General features: G+C 33.1%; 1 protein-coding gene across 1 annotated transcript; it reads left to right on the plus strand.

Moving 5' to 3' along the window:
* Positions 1-1,488: 1,488 nt before the first annotated feature.
* On the plus strand, positions 1,489-18,945 carry LOC133205403 (uncharacterized). The gene is made up of 14 exons (XM_061341209.1): positions 1,489-1,810; positions 2,990-3,122; positions 5,759-5,898; positions 6,904-7,012; positions 8,017-8,095; positions 8,991-9,155; positions 9,969-10,212; positions 10,676-10,822; positions 11,376-11,529; positions 11,695-11,805; positions 12,944-13,013; positions 13,619-13,809; positions 16,157-16,294; positions 16,524-18,945. Exons 1-14 carry the CDS (start codon positions 1,629-1,631, stop codon positions 16,626-16,628), a joined length of 1,968 nt encoding a protein of 655 aa, XP_061197193.1. The 5' UTR covers positions 1,489-1,628; the 3' UTR covers positions 16,629-18,945.
* The last annotated feature ends 937 nt before the right edge of the window (positions 18,946-19,882 follow it).

Raw genomic sequence — 19,882 nt, forward strand, 5'->3', positions numbered from 1 at the left:
GAATTTTTATAAAAGGTTAGTTTTTTAGGTTATATTTTGGATTTTTCAATTGTAATACTTTTTTAAACGTGTTGTAAAAAATATTTTATTTAAAAAAGTCGAGAAACCATTGGTGTACGGAAGATCGGGTGGGTGGGGGTGTTCCCGTCCCCAACCACATGTGCTTGTATAGGCAACAGAGATGCATTATTGCTGACCAGCATCAATCTGCTGTGTTCTGGGCATGTCATGCACTACCATGGAAAATGATTTATTAGAGAAGGGACCGCTCATTGCCCTAGCTCACATATGCAACAAATATTGTGCAATCTAGCTGTATTTGATTTATGTGTAGTTTATGTACTTAGCAGTACGAGTCCTCGTGCACTCACATCAACAATTCGAAATTTTGATATAACGGATAATCAAACGACACCTTATAAATACAATATGAAGTTTGTAAAGTGTAGCGATCTATGTGAGCGGATCAAAGGATCTGATTTTAAACCTACACTTGCTGTAGTTTCTCCCCATGAAAACATGACTCTGAACAAATCAAGTCCATGCAGGAAAAAATCATAAAGGGGAAAGGGGGGGGGGGTAAAAAAGTAAACGCAAAATGAATCTGCAATAAAAAAAACACAATAAAACACAATTATCGATGGGCAGATTAATTCCTATATTCAGAAGTACTCAACTTCAGCGGTGGTGCATGAAAAATTTAATTCAGAAGTATGAATAGGCATCACAGGCACTTGTTTCGGTAATAAATTTTTAACCCATAGTATAATAATAACATGTTATGTGTTATATGTTATTATTATATAATATGTTATTATTATACTATGGGTTAAAAAAAAAATAACCGAAACAAGTGCCTGTGATAGGCATATACTTTATATAGATTATAATTTACCAACTTTGTATGAAAGATATCACTGTCTTCACCTCCAATAATATATTATAATTATATATTCGATCTAGTATATATATGCCAGAAACTGAGGGGAAAAAAAGAAAAAAAACTTTCAATGAGCCAAAAATTAAAGAACGAGGGCGCTTTTGATCGGCATTTGGTAGGAATCTTGGCGCACTTGGAAAAGTGAGAATTTCATTGAGGCATCATCAATTAAATTTCTGCAGAAAATGAGAGTGTGGGTCCCCCCTCCCCCCAAAAATAATAAAGATTTGAGGAGTTTTGTAAAATGTCTACATGTATTTCTTTTTTTTCTGCCATTTATCCCCCCCCCCCCCCCCCGGTCCCTTTACACGCACTTTAAAAAAATGCTACGTTCCGCTCTATTTCTTTTTATATCTTTATAGATTTTCAATCAATATTGATTTTAATAATACCTTAATAAGATGTAAAAGCCTTTTATTTATTATGTTTGTTAGATTTCTTCCGGAGATATTAAATCCGTCGTAACCATTCACGCTTCGCTGCATATTTGTACACAAATCGAGCAAATCAGCTGATGTGCTTGCAGAACTCCTCGTGACTTTTCCTCGAAAAGCTGTAAATCAAATGTAAGTTGCTCGATGACCCAGTTTTCTATAAATATGTCAATGTCTATAGTTGTGTCAGAAGGAAAATTTACTATTACAAACAGTTTTGTAGGCCCCTAATATGATGGTGTTTGGAAGTAGAAATGTATTTCATATTTATTGTTTTACTCTTGATATCAACTTGTGCATACTCTGCGCTGTTGAATGAAGTGCATAACGACGAGGGTGGTTTATCTATATCGAGAACTGGGCCCTGCTCAGCAACTGTGGATGGGTACGGCGAAATTAACTTGGAACCGCTGAAAAGAACCGATGGACTCGCCAGGTAAGCAAACTGCAATGAGGGGAAAAACACAAAGTTTTGTTCCCGGTGTGTAATGTTAAAGAATGTTAATTTATCCTACCAACAACTGCTAGCACTATCAACATTATGAACTTTATATAGGGCCTATACAAGAATTAAGTAAACAACAAGACTTCCTCTCAGAAGTGTTAATAAATAAATAGTTTATGTCTCTGATAAAACTTTATCACCTTCAACACCTGTTAAAATTAAAGCATGGTCTTGATTTTGACATTTTCTTTTACACCAGGAACAAGCCCCAGTGTGAAAATTCGAGGATTCAGCTACTATATGAGTCTACCGATCTCATTAATTATAGCATTTTATAGGTGTAATTCTTACAATGAAAGTTTCTAACCTGTCTGCATGCATCATGTGGCTAATTCAATAGAGTTAACCCTTTCACAAAGTCGGGTGTAATATTTCACTCTAACATCCTGACCTATTTTGTGTTTTAGATTTTTTAAATATTTTGATTTCTCTCAATGCAGACACATTCCAACATACAAATTCTTGCTAATTACAATATCTATTAATAACATTAAAGTCTTGTCCCATTGATAATTCTGATAATTGTTAAAATGTTTTTTTAGAAAAGTTAAAACATGACAAGAAGTGGAGGAAATTTCTAAGTTACAAATATAAAACCATTTTAGCAAAGAAAACATTTAACAGAAATAAACTTTAGAAAATCTAGATTTATTGCTTGAAGTTTTTACACTCATGCAATAAATCAATATTGGCTATATGTAGGTGAAGGATGGTCAAAGAGTACAAGACGAAGATAAATTTTGAGGCCTTGCATAATAATCTGCACATGACAAGTTGACTGGGTGGAGTAATGTTGGAATTACCATTTAATACTACTCACATTATATGGCTATGACAAATCACAGGGGGAAAAATCAGTAGCTAAATACCATGTTAGATTTTAACATTAGCATTAAAATCATTTGTAGAGAATACTGAAGGTAACTTCATACTTTCAGAAAGCTATTAATCTTGTAGTAAGAATTATTTTATCCATGCTTTTTATTTTACACATAATTTATGTACTTGCAGCGCATTTGACTTATTTAGATTTCTAGCTGTATGAAGGAATTTTTAAAAAATTGCAATGCAAAATATGAAAATTGCAAATCATGCATATATGTCTTTCAGTTTTTACTCAACCTTTAAAAACAATGGAGAGTCTTACAATTACACATACAATCCCTGTCAGCCATTCAACGAACCCCTAAATCCACACCAAGATGACGGTAAAAGATTTGGAGATGGATGCACTTATGTAACGGTAACTGCTTAATATTTTAAATGAAATGATAATTCAGAGATGATAATATTGGTCATCATCGGAGCATGCCAAAAATTTTGGTCAGAGCGATTCTTGAATAAGTAATACCTGAATCTACATTTATAATACTGTAGCCCACCATTTTGAAATATTTATTTGTGGTTTGTATAAATTTTAAGATACAGATTACTTCGGATAATTATTAAAATTCAAGAGACCAACATATTTTGTTCAATATAATCAAAGTTCAATATAAGCAAAAATGGTTGGTGAAGACATTTTCAAATCCTAATCTCGATCTATAAAACAAGTACACAAACAAACCTCAACCAATTGCATGGTTCATCATTGCAAAATTTATGAAGTTGAATAGTGAAATGACAAGCTTGTGTTCAAAAGCACTGTAAATATGGTCAATGCATGATTAGAGAGAAATTTAATAGATATCCCTCAGTACTTTATTTCTTATTATAGAAATATGCACTGAAAACACATTATATGAAAATATATTTATTTACACCTTAGCATCTATCTGTATGATTAAGAAGTCACCAACCATGATGAAGACTGGCCAGGAAAACTTCAGTGTAAATGTTATAAAGCAATTGTTACACATTATCAACTTAAGGGACAGATAATTTACTTCAAAATGAACAATAATTCAACATAAACAATTTTTGGCAGGTTTATAATATAAACCAATATTTTATTGCAAAGATAATGAGAAACTGAGACTGGGGATTTAGTTTTATTATTACCCCCTCCGCCCCTTGAAAAACAAGGCTATATTGTGATGGGGGTGTCTGTCCATACGTCTGTAACACTTGGGAGTATTCTCATCTCTTATCCGTGACTCCTCTTATACCACTGATTAATATTTAATGAAACTTTCACAGAATCTTTAATTATTACATGGTGCCACTGTGTGCCTCTTATTAGCTCACCTGAGCCGAAGGCTCAAGTGAGCTTTTCTGATCACATTTTGTCCGTCGTCCGTCTGTCTGTCCATCTGTCTGTCTGTCTGTCCGTCCGTCTGTAAACTTTTCACATTTTGGACTTCTTCTCCAGAACCACTGGGCCAATTTCAACCAAACTTGTCACAAAGCATTCTTGGGTAAAGGGGATTCACGTTTGTTCAAATGAAGGGCCACACCCTTTTTCAAGGGGAGATAATTAAGAATTAGTGAAAATTTGGTGGTATCTTTTAAAAATCTTCTTCTCAAGAACCACAGGTTTGTAAAAGTTGAAACTTATGTGAGACCTTCATTACATAGTGTAGATTCAAGTTTGTTCAAATCATGACCCCTGGGGTAGGGTGGGGCCACAATGGGGGATCAAAGTTTTACATAGGAATAGATAAGAATAAATCTTTAAAACTCTTCTCCCCAAGAACAACTAAGCCACGATTAGTCATATTGATATGGAATAATCCTCAGGTAGTGTAGATTCAAATTTGTTCAAATCATGACCCCCGGGGGTAGGGTGGGGCCACAATGGGGGATCAAAGTTTTACATAGAAATATATAGAAAAAATCTTGAAAAATCTTCTTCTCAAGAACAACATAGTCACAATTAGTCATATTGATGTGGATTCATCCTCAGGTAGTGCAGTTTCAAGTTTGTATAAAATCATAACCCCTGGGTGTAGGGTGGGGCCACAATGGGCGATCAAAGTTTTACATAGGAATATACAGAAAAAAAACTTGAAAAATCTTCTTCTCAAGAACAGCAAAGCCTTGTTAAGTCATATTGATATGGAAGCATTCTCAGATAGTGTAGATTTAACAAATCATGACCCCCAGGGTTAGGGTGGGGCCACAATGGGGGATCAAAGTTTTATATAGGAATATATAGGAAAAAACTTTAAAAATCTTCTTCTGAAGAACAGCAAAGTCATGTTTTGTCATACTGATATGGAAGCATCCTCAGGTAGTGTAGATTCACATTTGTTCAAATGATTGGGGGGGGGGGGTAGGGAGGGTCCACAATGGGGGATCAAATTTTTATCAATGGAATATATACATGTAGGGAAAAAAAATCTTTAAAATCTGCTGCTCAAGAACAGCAAAGCCATTTGTTATATTGATATGAAAGCATCCTCAGGTAGTTCAAAATCCAAGCCCCCCCCCCCCCCCTTTTAAACTTTTCAATACTGAAGTGATTTATGCTTTTTCCTAGCCAATGTGCTTAGGTGAGTGATGTGGCCCATGGGCCTCTTGTTTTACTTTCGATCTAACACATATTTGGGGTTTCTCGTTGTAAAACATGGACACTGCCGTTCTTTCGATCTAGAACATTGGAGGTACCCATCTCTTATCAGCAACTCCTGTTCCACTGAATAACATTTCACAGAATCTTTATCTTTATTACATAGTGTCATTGTGCACCTCTTATTTCATGTTCAGATCAGACTAATATGTGGGGCTTCCCATAGCTAAAAATGGACTTTGCCATTATACTCATGGAAAGGGGGGGGGGGTATCATTTTGTGAGTTCCAAGTGTGCTCACAGTACCTCTAGTTTCAAAATAAGCTATATTTCAAAGTAAGTGATTTCAGTATAGGTGGAGTAGGCTGTAGTTATTTTTTCAAGATTTGAAATGGTCTTATAAATTAAATGAAACTTGTATTTTCCAGCTTTGCAAGTTTACATATGAAGCTAGCCGATACTTTTATTATCCATATGGAGTACAGAATGAAGAGAGCCCAAAGTTTTCTGGTGAAAAAGACAAAAAAGCTAACGAGCCATCACTCCTCGTGACATATACAGGAGCTAGGTATGTCAGAGTAGCCTTACAGAGGGCAATGTAACATTAGTGTTCACTATTTGATGATACTAAGTGAAATATCTATGCCATTCTATCTCCAAAGGTTTAAGAGATTGCATGTTATAATGCTCACTCATTAGCCTATAACAGCCAAAAGTCAAGGCTGAGCTAAACTTAACAGTGTTGTTTTGAACATATTTTATTGAATACATCAAAAGGATTGGAAACAAGTTCTATATAACTTAGTACTAAGTTCTTCTCCTTGACAGTGTCATCAAGCTAGCCCCCCCCCCCCCCCCCCTTTTGCAGTCTCTGCAGTGTAAAATTGATCAATTTCCATATTTTCAAATTTGATGTCATTTTAATTTTAAAAAAAATTTGAAAACTTTGAAGATTCACTAGCAGGAGGGGCAAGTGAGCCCTTCACCTGACTCTTCCCCACATCACTTTGTGACTCTAGAAATATTAACAAGGCTTGTAGAATATATCAACCACTGTCCCTGTGGACTACCAATTTAAGAGTTAGAGTCTTCCCTTGCTATTATGTGAGAAATCGAAAATTTCTTTGAATGAGGCCATTACCATATGCCCCCTCCTCGAGCCAAGTTTAAGATATTTTCAGATGGCAGTCTATATTCCCAAAATTCCTGTGGGAAAACTATTTATGATACTGCAATAAATGCCATTTATTGATTTATCAAATGTTTAAAAAGCTTTCTTTCACAGCAGGTACACATACACTCTGATTTAAAGCAGTACATGTAGTGCCTTGAATATTATTAAGTTCACAAGTTACAAATTCTGCACCAAATCTCAGTCGACAGCAATTTAAAAATGTCTGCTTTGCAAGAAATGAACCTCTTATTGTTCACTTTGTAGCAAACCAAAATGAAAAAAAAAAGATTTAAAAAAAAACTTGTGACAAACAATTTCTTTTTACTAAAAGTGCAACAAATGCTAAAATGTAATTTGATATTGAAGTTTTACACGCACTAGAATTCTTGGTCTTTTTAGGTCAATGTCAGTCAAGACGAGTCGTATTTACTTGAAATGCAACTGGAGTTTACACAACCCTGAGGATGCACGCTTTACCATTATTGTGGATGACCCCAAAATTGGAGTGGTATAAATTTCTTGAATTTCCTATTCTATAGCTCTGCAGACACATCTTCTTATAATAAAAACATGTTTGTTTGTATTACTGCAACTTCATGTCTGATTCACACTGTAATCTGAAACGTAATTTTAGTTCAGTAAATATGAATATGAGCAATACCATATTTGTTCCAATTAGCATTCACGCCCATTGTAAATGCTTGTATCTGTTATTTTCGTTTTAAATAATACGCGCCTCTTCTCCAAACTTGATGGATAAATTGCTTAACACTGAATAGATTTTATAAAAGTTACATATACTAAGTTTAGATACATTATATATTCATTTGCCAGGTAACTATTAATTATTTTCTACTAAGAGACAAGAGAATACAAGTTTGTGTAAGCATGAATTTGCAGAATCTGTGTTGGTTATAAAGTAGTTTTATTGTATCTTTATGTTTTGATGTAAAAAACCTTGAGGTACATACATCATGGTTTAGGATCAATCTAAAAAAGCCCCCTTCCTTTTCAAATATTTAAGTGCACATTGGGGCAAATATGGTAAAATTGACACTTTATTTTACATTTGATGTATTAGATTTTCTCTGATTAGAAGATACACCATTTTCAAGTCTGAAAATTGATATATGCAATATGTAAATTTTGGCTAATGTTATAGTTCATATTTATTCAAATTCTTTTAAGCTCAGTTTATAAAGATGAAAAGTTTTAAAGTAAGAAAAAGATTTTGTTATGGTAACACTACATGCATGTATCAAACAAATATGAGGATGGAATAAACTAACTTTATTTTTTTTAATAAGTCAAACAGTCATTACTGATTAAGGACTTCAGCCCTACAAGCACCTAACCTTTATTTATTTTTTTTTTTTTTTAAAATTTCATTTTATTAAGTTTGAATCAGGATTGATTTTGAGTTAGACAGACTAGATATGATGAATGTATGTACATTTAGAGTATATACTCTCTAGTCATCTTCTGCTGCTATAAGCTAGATCCTATTTTCAGGAAGCTGAGCTGCATCATGTCTGTGCTTGCCCCGGGGGATGTAAAGGAGGAAAGCTGCCCGTGATTGTAGTAACTGGGGGTAAGCTTGGCTCTGTGCATGAAAGTGTTATTAAGATGCATTTTTTTGCAAAACTTGTCAATATATGTAAGTGTAAATAAATTCTGTGTCATGAATGTTTTAACTTCTTGAGACATGATTTAAATTTAATTGTTTTTAATTTAAAAGACCCCCCAAAAATCTTGAAATTGTTAGATGTAGCATAATATAGCATGTCATTGCCTAGGTATTCTAGCCAATTATCATATATGTAGGTTAAGACTAAGGTACACTGGTCACTTACAGTGTAAGTTGACTGTTATGTGATATGTCTGACTGAATCACCAATTCCAAAAAATTGGTGACCACATAAATTTCAGATTTCATCCTCTAGTGAGTTTTAAACAATTACCAGTAGAATGTACAGATTCCTTATACATGTGTGTAGTTGCATATTTACAATGCTTGAAGTTCTTGATTTGCTTATTAAAACAAACAAATTTTGTGGAATTTTGCACTGAATGGACAACATGATAAGTGACTGAATGTAAATACTGAACCTGACCCATTTAAGTTAACACTGGCCAGTCCTAAAGCTGATAACATGTAAAGGTCATGGCTATTGGGTCATACACTTATCATACAGAAGCTGTTAATCATAATGTAATATACTTGATATGCTAGAACAATGTATTTTAAAATAGCTGGATTGAGCTCTTACATGGGGGGATGCATTGTTGGATTGAGGTTACATGGGTGGATCTAGGAATTTTTTTTTCAGAAAAATTATAACGCAAGAGAATTTTTGACTTCGGAAAAAAAATGAAAGCTACTCTTTATAATGCATAAAACTTTCAAGTTTGAGAGCAGGAGGAACTTGAAAAGTTAACATTACATGTAGCTGGAGAAAAATGCCATTCTTTTTTTGTTTTTGTAGTTGAACTTGGTGATGGAACACCTGACTCACAGGACAACAAAAGTAGTAGTAGTAAGATTCTACTGATCCTAGGAGTAAACCTTGGGATTCTGGTGCTAGCGGGATGTGTGGGAGTCACATGTTACAAGAAAAGATCCCATTTACAGTTTTACTACAAACTCCCTGGTATGTTTAAGTAGATACTCAAAGATGCTTGTTCTAATATTGATGAAGATGTATTTTTGAAATAAATTAATATAATTTACTTCTGATATGCTTACTACCGAGTTTAGTTTATAATAAGCTTAAGGAATGGAGCCACACAATCTAATTAAAATTAGATGATCCGAATCCACTACCGCTTCTCTGATAAGCGATAGCGGATTCGGAACATCTAATTTTAATTAGATTGGGAGCCACAATTTTTAGTGAAGTCCAGAGATTTACCAGTACATAGAAATTTATAGGAAAAGTATTTTGTTTCAGAATGATTTTATTTTAAATAGATAAATCTACCTCAAGTATTTAAAAGCTTTCAAATGTGATTTATAATATGAAAATAAAGAAACATTCAATGTTTTATACCAAGAATGGTATCTCTTATTTCGTACATAAAATGATAAACTTTGTGGTACAAAAAAAGGGATAACTCCCCCTCCCTCCCCCATGCACTTTTTATATTAAAACAAATAATCATATTTAGCAGATGGATAGCATATAATCAGCTTTAATCTAAAGGTTCAAGGTCATTTTGTTACTGTCTTATTTCTGAAAGGGAGATGTATAATTTTTGTGTTTATGTATGAAAAATGATAAATTTAATTATGTACATATATTTCAAATATGAGCAATTATTACATCAGTGATGATCAGGCAGGTCTAATCTTAAGAACCCTTCCAGAGTCAAGGTCCGTATGTTGGAATCCTGGTCTAGACTGCTATATTTTGTGCATTCCTCTTGAATTTATGCAATTACATGTATGTTTTGTATTGTACAAGGAGTTCAAGCGACTGCAGGGTCCTCTACACCTACTCATGTGATTGCAATGGGAAGTAATGACTTTCTGCAGGATTCTGGGAGTGGAAACAGAGGCCCATCGCCTGCTGTCATGTCAGTAGAGCCACAAGCATCTGCTTACAGAGACTACGAACCAGACAGCACCAGAGCTAAGAGTAAAAAAATGAACATCCCGGTATTGGAAAATTGTCTCATCTCAAACGAGTCCTTACAGATGTCTCAAAGGTGATTCATTAAACTTAGATATGTTTTGATTATACACATGTGTACATAATATTTCTATCTATTCTGAAGACTTATTCTGAGACTTGATTTTGAATGCACTGTTGCACAAATGTTTTTCTAATTTTATTTCTCATTAGTTTTAATGTTGTCTGCTGCATCAACTCATTTCTAATCATAATGTCAATATTTCAACGATTAGAAATGAGTGCAGTTTAAGGTAGGGCTATAGAAAATCAAAATTACTGCAAAACTTGCCTAATATGGATGTTGAGTACTCATATATATTGCATTTTCAATGAAATCATTTTCCTTTTCAGTAAGTTCAGTTATAATTCTGGACTTTTTTTGGACTGATTTGGACTGTTGTCTAAATTGACAAAATTCTATTAAAAAAAGTGGTTTCCAGATTAGACAGGTTTTACTGAAAAAGCCTTAAAGTTCGAGATATATTGTATATTTTCAGACTTGGAGGAGGAATATACAGTGACACAAATGTTGGTGAATATTGTGGGCTTAAGGTGGCTGTCACCAGAATTACTCTAGACGTCCATGAGAACCAGATAAGTCAGGAGACCTTAAACTGGATGAAGGAAGAAGTCTGGGGGCTAAGGTCAGTATAATGCATTTGCACTTCATTACCATGAACACCAATACATGTATCTCAAATGCCAGGATTATGTTGATTCAGAAGTGATATGGTAGTCCCAACCACTTTTTCCTTATGTATATTAACTTCGTTATCTTGAATCCTTGGATATCTTGAAGTTTATTTTTGATCCCATTGACCTGAAGATAACAAGGTTTGACTGTTTATCTTTTTGTCAAATGCTTGGATAGCTGGTACATTCAAAGACAAAATATACTCAATATGTAGTTTACAGCATCTGTAAGATTTACAGCATGCTTTAGAAAACTTGTATCAACACACAGTATGTGTATTGCATTTCATTTCAGAACTTTTGATCAATAAATATTTTATGTTTGAAACATGCACATCAGATTATCACTAGGACTTTGTTGTATCACTCTTGCTTGAATTTTGTGTCGTATAGAAATATAGATTCTCCAAATCCCTAAGACAATTCTTTAGAAGTAAATTTTCAAAAATAAATATTTATAAAAAAGAATTTTTCATCATTCATGTATAATGTTTGTACCTTTAGTCGCCAGAGACATCGTTACATTGTGTCTATGCTGGGGATTTGTGTGGAAAACAGATTTCCCTACATCATATCTGAGTTTGTGGATGGACAGAGTGTCAAGTATTTCATAGACAATAGATCTGAGGCCCTTACCTGGCCTCAAAGGGTCAAAATTGTAAGTATCTGTTAGAAATACTGTACCTATAATTATTTGACCTAGATTAAATAAAATTCAAATGATGAACTACTGGTAATAATCATAAGTTATTTGCTCAAGTTGATTTTTTTATATTACAGTAAAACATTAAATTAAGATTATGATTAAATGAATAATTGACAGAGTATGCAAGCAGCTGATGGTATGGCTTATTTACATTCATCAAAACCACCCATTCTTCATCGAGATCTCCGATGTGCCAATATTTTCATTAGTAACCGTGATGTTGTCAAGGTAATCTCTATGGAAAAATTAATGTATATGTTTCATCTTACTGTAATGTATATTCTCTCACTATGAGTGAAATTGCTCCATCATTATGGTGAAATATGTTTCCAAAGCAATTGTTGTTAATATAACACCATGTTCACTGAAAAAAAAAAAAATTCTTATAATAAATGAATTATGTATATATTACATGTTTTATGAACATTGTAATAAATGTGTTTGTATATTTTCTCACTCTTATGAAATTGATGAAAATTTTGGGCCTTATTCACAAAGCGATGCTGAACTTATAAATTTGGTGAAAATTCCCTGTATTCAGTATTCATGAACCTCCATGAATTCAGCACTAGGAAATGTTGTTGAAAGATAATGTTTGTAATGTGACATTAGGTTACGGGAAGGGATGAATATCCATAAATGCTGCAGAAACAGGCACTTTTTATATTATTTTTGTGATTTGGTTTTTGTCTAATCTACTGTAACCTGAGTCACCCAGGTGACCTATTATTTGTTTACTATTATCTGTTTTCATCCATCATTATCAGTGGTGCCTCATCTATAAACTTCTGAACTTTTCAGCACCTTCTCAGAAATGGTTTGGGTCCAGGGTTCAGGGTTTTGACTCAAGTAAGATGTCTCCAGCAAAACCCTAGCATTCTGCAGACTTTCTTTATATGGGGTCTTTAGAAAAGTCTTATTAAATATTCAGTAAATTTTGGTTAAGGACAACTTTGTGAAAACTACAGACACTTTGTGAATAAGGTCCTCAAAGTAAATGAATACATGTTGTGATTTGTTATACCTAAGGGAATGCACTAGTGATAAGTACATATATTACTGTATACAGGGTTATTTTCGCCCTTTCACACTTGCAAAAAATTTTGCCCCATATTGAATTTGCCCAGACACAGTTCTGTTTAGGAGATAATGCTATTTTCTTTGAATTCACCCCATTTTAAATTCACCCAACTGAGACAAGGGCAAAAGGGGCAAAAAGAAAATGGGGGCAAAAATTTCCCTGTATACAGTTCTACAAAGAAGTCACATCACTAGTTCTCCATTAATAACAGTTTCATATTTTGATTTCATAGCAAGAGAAATTCTTCAATCTGAAATTCCATGAAATTTTCTAAATAATTTTCAGGTGGCTGACTTTGGTCTGATCAAGTTGATACAACCTCTTCGAATCCTTTGTGACCAGGAGCAGTGCTGTTGTAAGTCCTTTCTTTTGTGGCCGTCCAAGTGTTGTATATATAGATATAGCAGTCTCTACTCTAAATGTGGAAATGTTTGGGTGGGAGTATTTTTTGACAATTTCAAACTTCACAGAATAAACCCCTATTTGAAATGTTCTGTAAATCTTAATACCATGTATTTTAATTTTCACAAAAATAATCTCCAACAGAAGGGTTAAATTTGTAAAATTTTCTACTTTAACATGTACAGGGTGAGTTGAGATTTTTAATGTGTTTTTCTTTTCATCTAAACGGGGTATTTCGTTTCAAAGAACCATTTAAGAACTATATTAGAAAAAAACAAAGGTGGCTTATGATGAATGCTTCATTAAGATCATATGGGCTTTCAAATACATATCATACATTGTACTTTTAAGAACTGTTGCCATTTTTTTTTTACCAGACTTTGAAGCATGAATTTCCAAGTGATCAAGATTGGAGGGGAAAAGTATTTAAAAAAAGATAAATTGTCAAAAATACCAGAAGAAAAGCTGGTCAAACTACACAGATTATATAAAATATGTACTAATATTGAAAATGTTTATTGCAGTCAGAATTGATGCATTTCTGTATATTTAATGTAGGTCAAGGTCAGTTCAGTGGCTGTCCTTCCTCTCTTCGTTGGACTGCCCCTGAGGTCATACAAAACCCCAGAGCCTTAGAGACAGACCCTGATTCCCCCCACACCACAAAGTCTGATGTCTACTCCTTTGGAATGACTATGTGGGAGCTGGCAGTCTGCGAGGATCCATTTGGAGATATCACAGAACAAGAGGTTGGTACCAGATAAATCACAAAACAAGAGATGGGTACTAGATTAATAACAGAACAAGAGGTTGATAACAGATAAATTGCAAAAAAAGGACCTGATACTAGACACTCAGGAGGTGGATACCAGATAAATTACAGAACAAGAGGTGGTTACCAGATAAATCACAAAACCACAGAACCAAATCAGAAATACCAGGCAAGAGGTAGATAACAGATAAATTGCAGAACAAGGACTTGATACCAGATAAATCACAGAACAAGGGGTGGGTACCATATAAATCCCAGAACAAGAGGTGGGTACCTCACAAATGAAAGAACAAGGGATGTGTACTAGATAATTTACAGAGTAAGAGGTGGGTACCAGATAAATGACGGAACAAGAGGTGGGTACCTGTTTATCTTTCAGTACAGTATATACTGTATAAGATGGCATAATTTGATACAACTACTAGAGAGTGTTAATAAATGTGTGCCCTTTCCAAGGATGCCTTTCTAAAATAACTGATGGTATCTTCAAAACAAAATCCGTAAAAGTCAGTAAGGCCATAAAAAATTAATTAATAGTTTCTCAGGCCAAAAATTTCAAAATTCAATGCGGCAGGCAGGTTCTTTTTGTTTTTTTTTTCTTGGAAGCAGTTGTCAGTCATTCAACAAAATGATGATATCAACTGATTCTTATTTTTTTTGTTCTCTCATTAATTATAATATGCATTCAACTTTAAATAATGTTATTCCAAACAAAGTTAATTTATAAAATGCTGTATTAACAAGAAATGTATTGTTTATCTAATAAAAACGTCAATCTATTGGCATTTATGAAAAGGGGAATAACTCAATTTCTTTTTATTTGGAAAAATAGAAAATTGAGTTATTTCCCTTCTCAATATGTCAATAAAATTGATCAATGCGGCAGTGTTTGACCTGATGCGGCGGTGCCTGAGAAACTATTGATTAATTTTTTTTTGGGCTAAGGGTATTATTATTTAGACATGCACAGTGAAGAAATCTTGTATTATAAAATTTTAAGATGAATTTCATTTTCAAGTCAAGCATCCATGAACATTTGAGTAAATATGAGAGGCAAATTCTGAAAATAACAATACAGTAAAACTCACTTCTAAGGAACTTGGATATATATTGGTTAGAGTAAAGTTTCTTATCAAGCCATGATAGAAATGATGGAGATAAAGACATAGAGCAAGCTCTCAATAACTCAGCCACCAAATGGAGTGGTATATAAACTCATTCCAACTAAAATAGCATTGCCAAGATTAAAATGTAGACCATTGACAGATATAATGTCTTTGAGATAAACTAACTTTGTGATGCATCATGAGAAGTACTGGCATTTGACAGGTTCACTTACGGGTTCATCATCATGTACGTACGTTAATTTTTATGCCCCGCCATGAATATGGCCGGGGCATATAGTGTTTGTCATGTCCGTCTTCCGTCCTTCTGTCCTTCCGTCTGTTTTCCGTCACACTTTGTGTTTAGCTCTGTTCAAAGCTCAGTTTCAAAGAAACTATCCAAGATATTTTTATCAAACTTCATATGCTGATAGATATTGATGAGAGCTTTGCAACTGCATCAACATTTTTTGACCTTGACCTTTCCTTTGACCTTGACCTTACTTTTCTTAAATTAGTGTTTAGCTTAGTTTTAAAGATACCATTCAAGATAGTGTAATCAAACTTCATATGTTGATACATACTGATGTAAGCTATTCAACTGCATCAACATTTTTTGACCTTGACCTTTCCTTTGACCTTGACCTCACTTTTCTTAAATTTTTTTTAGCTCAGTTTTAAAGATACCATTCAAGATAGTGTTATCAAACTTCATATGTTGATACATACTGATGAGAGCTATTCAACTGCGTCAACATTTTTTGACCTTGACCTTTCCTTTGACCTTGACCTCACTTTTCTTAAATTAGTGTCAAACTTCATATGCTGATACATACTGATGAGAGCTATTCAACTGCATCAATATTTTTTGACCTTGACATTTCCTTTGACCTTGACCTCACTTTTCTTAAATAAGTTTTTAGCTCAATTTTAAAGATACCATTCAAGATAGTGTTATCAAACTTCATATGCTGATACATACTGATGAGAGCCTTGACCTCACTTTTCTTAAATTAGTGTCAAACTTCTTATGCTGATACATACTGATGAGAGCTATTCAACTGCATCAATATTTTTTCACCTTGACCTTTCCTTTGACCTTGACCTCACTTTTCTCAATTTGTGTTAAAATGTTGCATTACTAATATACCCTTGGCGGGGCATTCATGTCCTATGGACATATTTCTAGTTATTGTTTATTTTTATCCTGATGTTTCCTAGGTGATGGAAATTGTGAGACAGGGGACACGACCAGATTCCCTAAACAATGGAATGTCTGTTGAGATGCTGCCACAATATAAAGTACTCATGCATACATGCTGGAATGCAAATCCCGACAATCGACCCAAGTTCACACAGGTAAAATGAATAAATATTGACAAGGGAGATAAAACATTGTTGCCAATGTGCAGTTTTGTTTTGTTTCTTGTAAGGGATATAATATTGTACATACTTCTGATCAGTAGAATATAGCTAAAGTAAGGACACCTCATCACATTTATAATTATTTACAGAAATTTTGATAGTGCTAAATTGCCTTATTTGTTTAGTATATTTACTGAATTGTATTTGAACAAAATTACTACAGGTAGCCACAAGGCTCAAAGAAATCCTATCCCAGGCCAGGACCTACCAAAAAAATGTGGTCAACAAGAAAAAGCAGGCAGGCAGTTCTTCTGATCTGAAATCCTAATGTATAAATGTATTTTGTAAACACACCATCACATCATCCATATCAATTTCTTGTGAACAGTGGGCTTATTAATCATACACATTGAAGACAGAGAAAGGAATATAAAAGATATGCTTTAGTATGTTTTTGTCAAGGTGATATACCAGTGATTATTTTATGTGTTTTGAGAAATTTAAATTTTAGAATTGGTGTGAACTTGCCGGTTATATAAATCCAATCTTTGTTATATTTTATCCTTGTGTAGTTTGTCAACACAATATACATGTATGTGCCTTAATGATTTTAAAAGTATTATGATGTACTATAATGTGCAGAATAAAACTGCATTGATGCATTGTTATATATATCTGATATGTGATATAAATGAATTGTTTTAAATTCAGTAGATAAATGTAAATATATACAGTTTTTGATTATCACCTATTAATTCTAGTGATATTTTCCATGTTTTATCATTGGTGTAAATTGTATTATGGATTGTTTGAAGAGTGAGTGATATTGTCCATTTCCACTGTTTAATGTTTTATCCTGACTGCTTTCTGTGGTGATTTATCTCCCTTTCACTCATATCTTGTTATTTCACAAAATTGGTACACATTCCTATTTATGGGTGAAAATTTTGTTAAAATCAGAAGAAAAAAAAATGAATCAACAAAAAAGGGGTCTTTCAGTCTATGTACATTGTTCTATTTGTGCAGTACGTAACTTTAAATCTTTTAAAAAACAAAAAGCACAAGACGTTGTGCTGAATTTGAGCTGTGATTAAGGCCTTTCAATGTTATTGTTATACAGTATATTCTCTTTTCTTTTTTTAATGCCAGTTGAATGTGTTGGTGGTAGTTGTTGATAAATGGATGCCTCTGTTGCATCATCCACATTTGTATAAAATCATTAGGTTAGCTGTTTGAATTTATATTTTAACTATAACCTTCAGGTGACGCAAAAATGGCAACAATTAAGACACATTAGATCGTCCCACACTGTGTTGGTAGGTGATGATGTGTCAAGAATTATTACAGTACTTTTATTTTCTGTTATTATTTGGTGAAATACAAACTGATATCCTGTTAATGTTTTTGTGTTAATTTTTTGAGTTAATTAAATTTTTTAACTGAATGTCAGAGCTCAGTAATGTGAAGGATATTGGGATTTGTTTTCTTTCTTTTTTTTTTTTTCAAATCTTCATATACATGTACCTGTATTAATGACAGAGATTATTTTCATGTGTAATGTCTATTGAATCATGAAAACTGCTAATCTCATAAAAGACCTATGCATCCTCTTTTATTTAAGTTGAACAAAACAAAGATTTGATTTGTTACATCCAAGAAGATTTAAATAGATTTGTAGTATAAGGTCTATTGTTGCATTAACATGTAATAGTTATGGAGAACTTAATGAGCATACCGGTAGATATTTTTGATTATGTTGACTTTGATTTTGACAATGCTTGATTAGGGTTTTAAAGTCTGGAAAATTTGTCGGGTGTATATTTCAGTCAGATTAATCAAGAAATAGGATATTGTACCAATTTCAAAACCATATAACTTTGTGGAATTATTCTAGAGAGGGGATGAACCATATGTAATTTAAAAGTCCTTTTCTGTGTATTTGGGAGAGAAAAAAAAAACTATTCATTTATTTCAAATAATGAATAATTGCTGCTCATCAGATAATCATAGTTTGTAATGAGTAAAGTAGCTAGAGTGAAGCAATTAATATGCTGTGATTTTTTCTCCCTTTTTGTAATTACAAAGTGAGAGTTAGATGAACTTTTAAAAACTGACTACCTCAGACATGTATGTGTTGTTTTTGCCCAAGTCCAAGCTTAAAGATTCCTATGAGCATTACTAGATTTTTTAAGGAGATTCATGTACATTATATTGTAAATTGATTGTTTGTTTCCTCAAAAAAGTTGATAATTCACCTTTTCATCATCTCAATTTGCATTTCTAGTAAAACTTCAAAGAAAAGTATACAAGTTTAAAAAGTTCAATCCATGATGTATTGCTCAGTCTATAATAAAACCCAGCACTGAGTGCTTAAATATAGAATGACAAATGTGCAATGAATGTACCTTAAGTTATATATATTCTTGCTAAACTGCTTTATATAAAAGATGTTTTTCATGCACATCTAGATTTACTATAAAATTGTATACATTATAATCAAATTAGTGCAATAATAATTGACATGGCTGTACATAAAATGATCAGTACAGTATATAAATGTATTCCAGTTGATTAAGACAATCCACACCTTTGTTTTATATAACCAGAGTATTTAAATAAATATCCTTATACATGTAAATCGACAACCTGTTTTCTTTTCTTATTAAATCATACTTGGCTCATCTGTACATCCATTGTTTTAGTTAAAGATTCCTATTTTGGTAAAATAACAAATTGATTGGCTTTAAATATAGCTGATATAGACAGCTTTCAATGACTGTATTAACTTTTGGTCATTTTCATAATTTTTCGACACAAGTATTTCTAAGTATAACTAGAAATATGTCCATAGGACATGAATGCACCGCCGAGGGTATATTAGTAATGCAACATTTTAACACAAATTGAGAAACGTGAGGTCAAGGTCAAAGGAAAGGTCAAGGTGAAAAAATATTGATGCAGTTGAATAGCTTACATCAGTATGTATCAGCATATGAAGTTTGACACTAATTTAAGAAAAGTGAGGTCAAGGTCAAAGGAAAGGTCAAAGGTCAAAAATTGTTGATGCAGTTGAAAAGGATACATCAGTATGTATTAGCATATGAACTTTGATAAAAATATTATGAATGGTTTCTTTAAAAACTGAGCTAAACACTAATTTAAGAAAAGTGAGGTCAAGGTCAAAGGAAAGGTCAAGGTCAAAATATTGATGCAGTTGAATAGCTCTCATCAGTATGTATCAGCATATGAAGTTTGACACTAATTTAAGAAATGTGAAGTCAAGGTCAAAAGAAAGGTCAAGGTCAAAAAATGTTGATGCAGTTGAATAACTCTCATCAGTATGTATAAGCATATGAAGTTTGATGACACTAATCTTGAATGGTATCTTTAAAACTGAGCTAAACACTAATTTAAGAAAAGTGAGGTCAAGGTCAAAAGAAAGGTCAAGGTCAAAAAATGTTGATGCAGTTGAATAGCTTACATCAGTATGTATCAACATATGAAGTTTGATTACACTCTCTTGAATGGTATCTTTAAAACAGAGCTAAACACTAATTAAAGATAAGTGAGGGCAAGGTCAAA

The sequence above is a fragment of the Saccostrea echinata genome, unplaced genomic scaffold, assembly GCF_033153115.1.
Source record: "Saccostrea echinata isolate AGI-Se365-2 ecotype Australia unplaced genomic scaffold, CSIRO_AGI_Sech_v1 ptg000054l, whole genome shotgun sequence".
In the NCBI taxonomy this organism is placed as follows: Eukaryota; Metazoa; Mollusca; class Bivalvia; order Ostreida; family Ostreidae; genus Saccostrea; species Saccostrea echinata.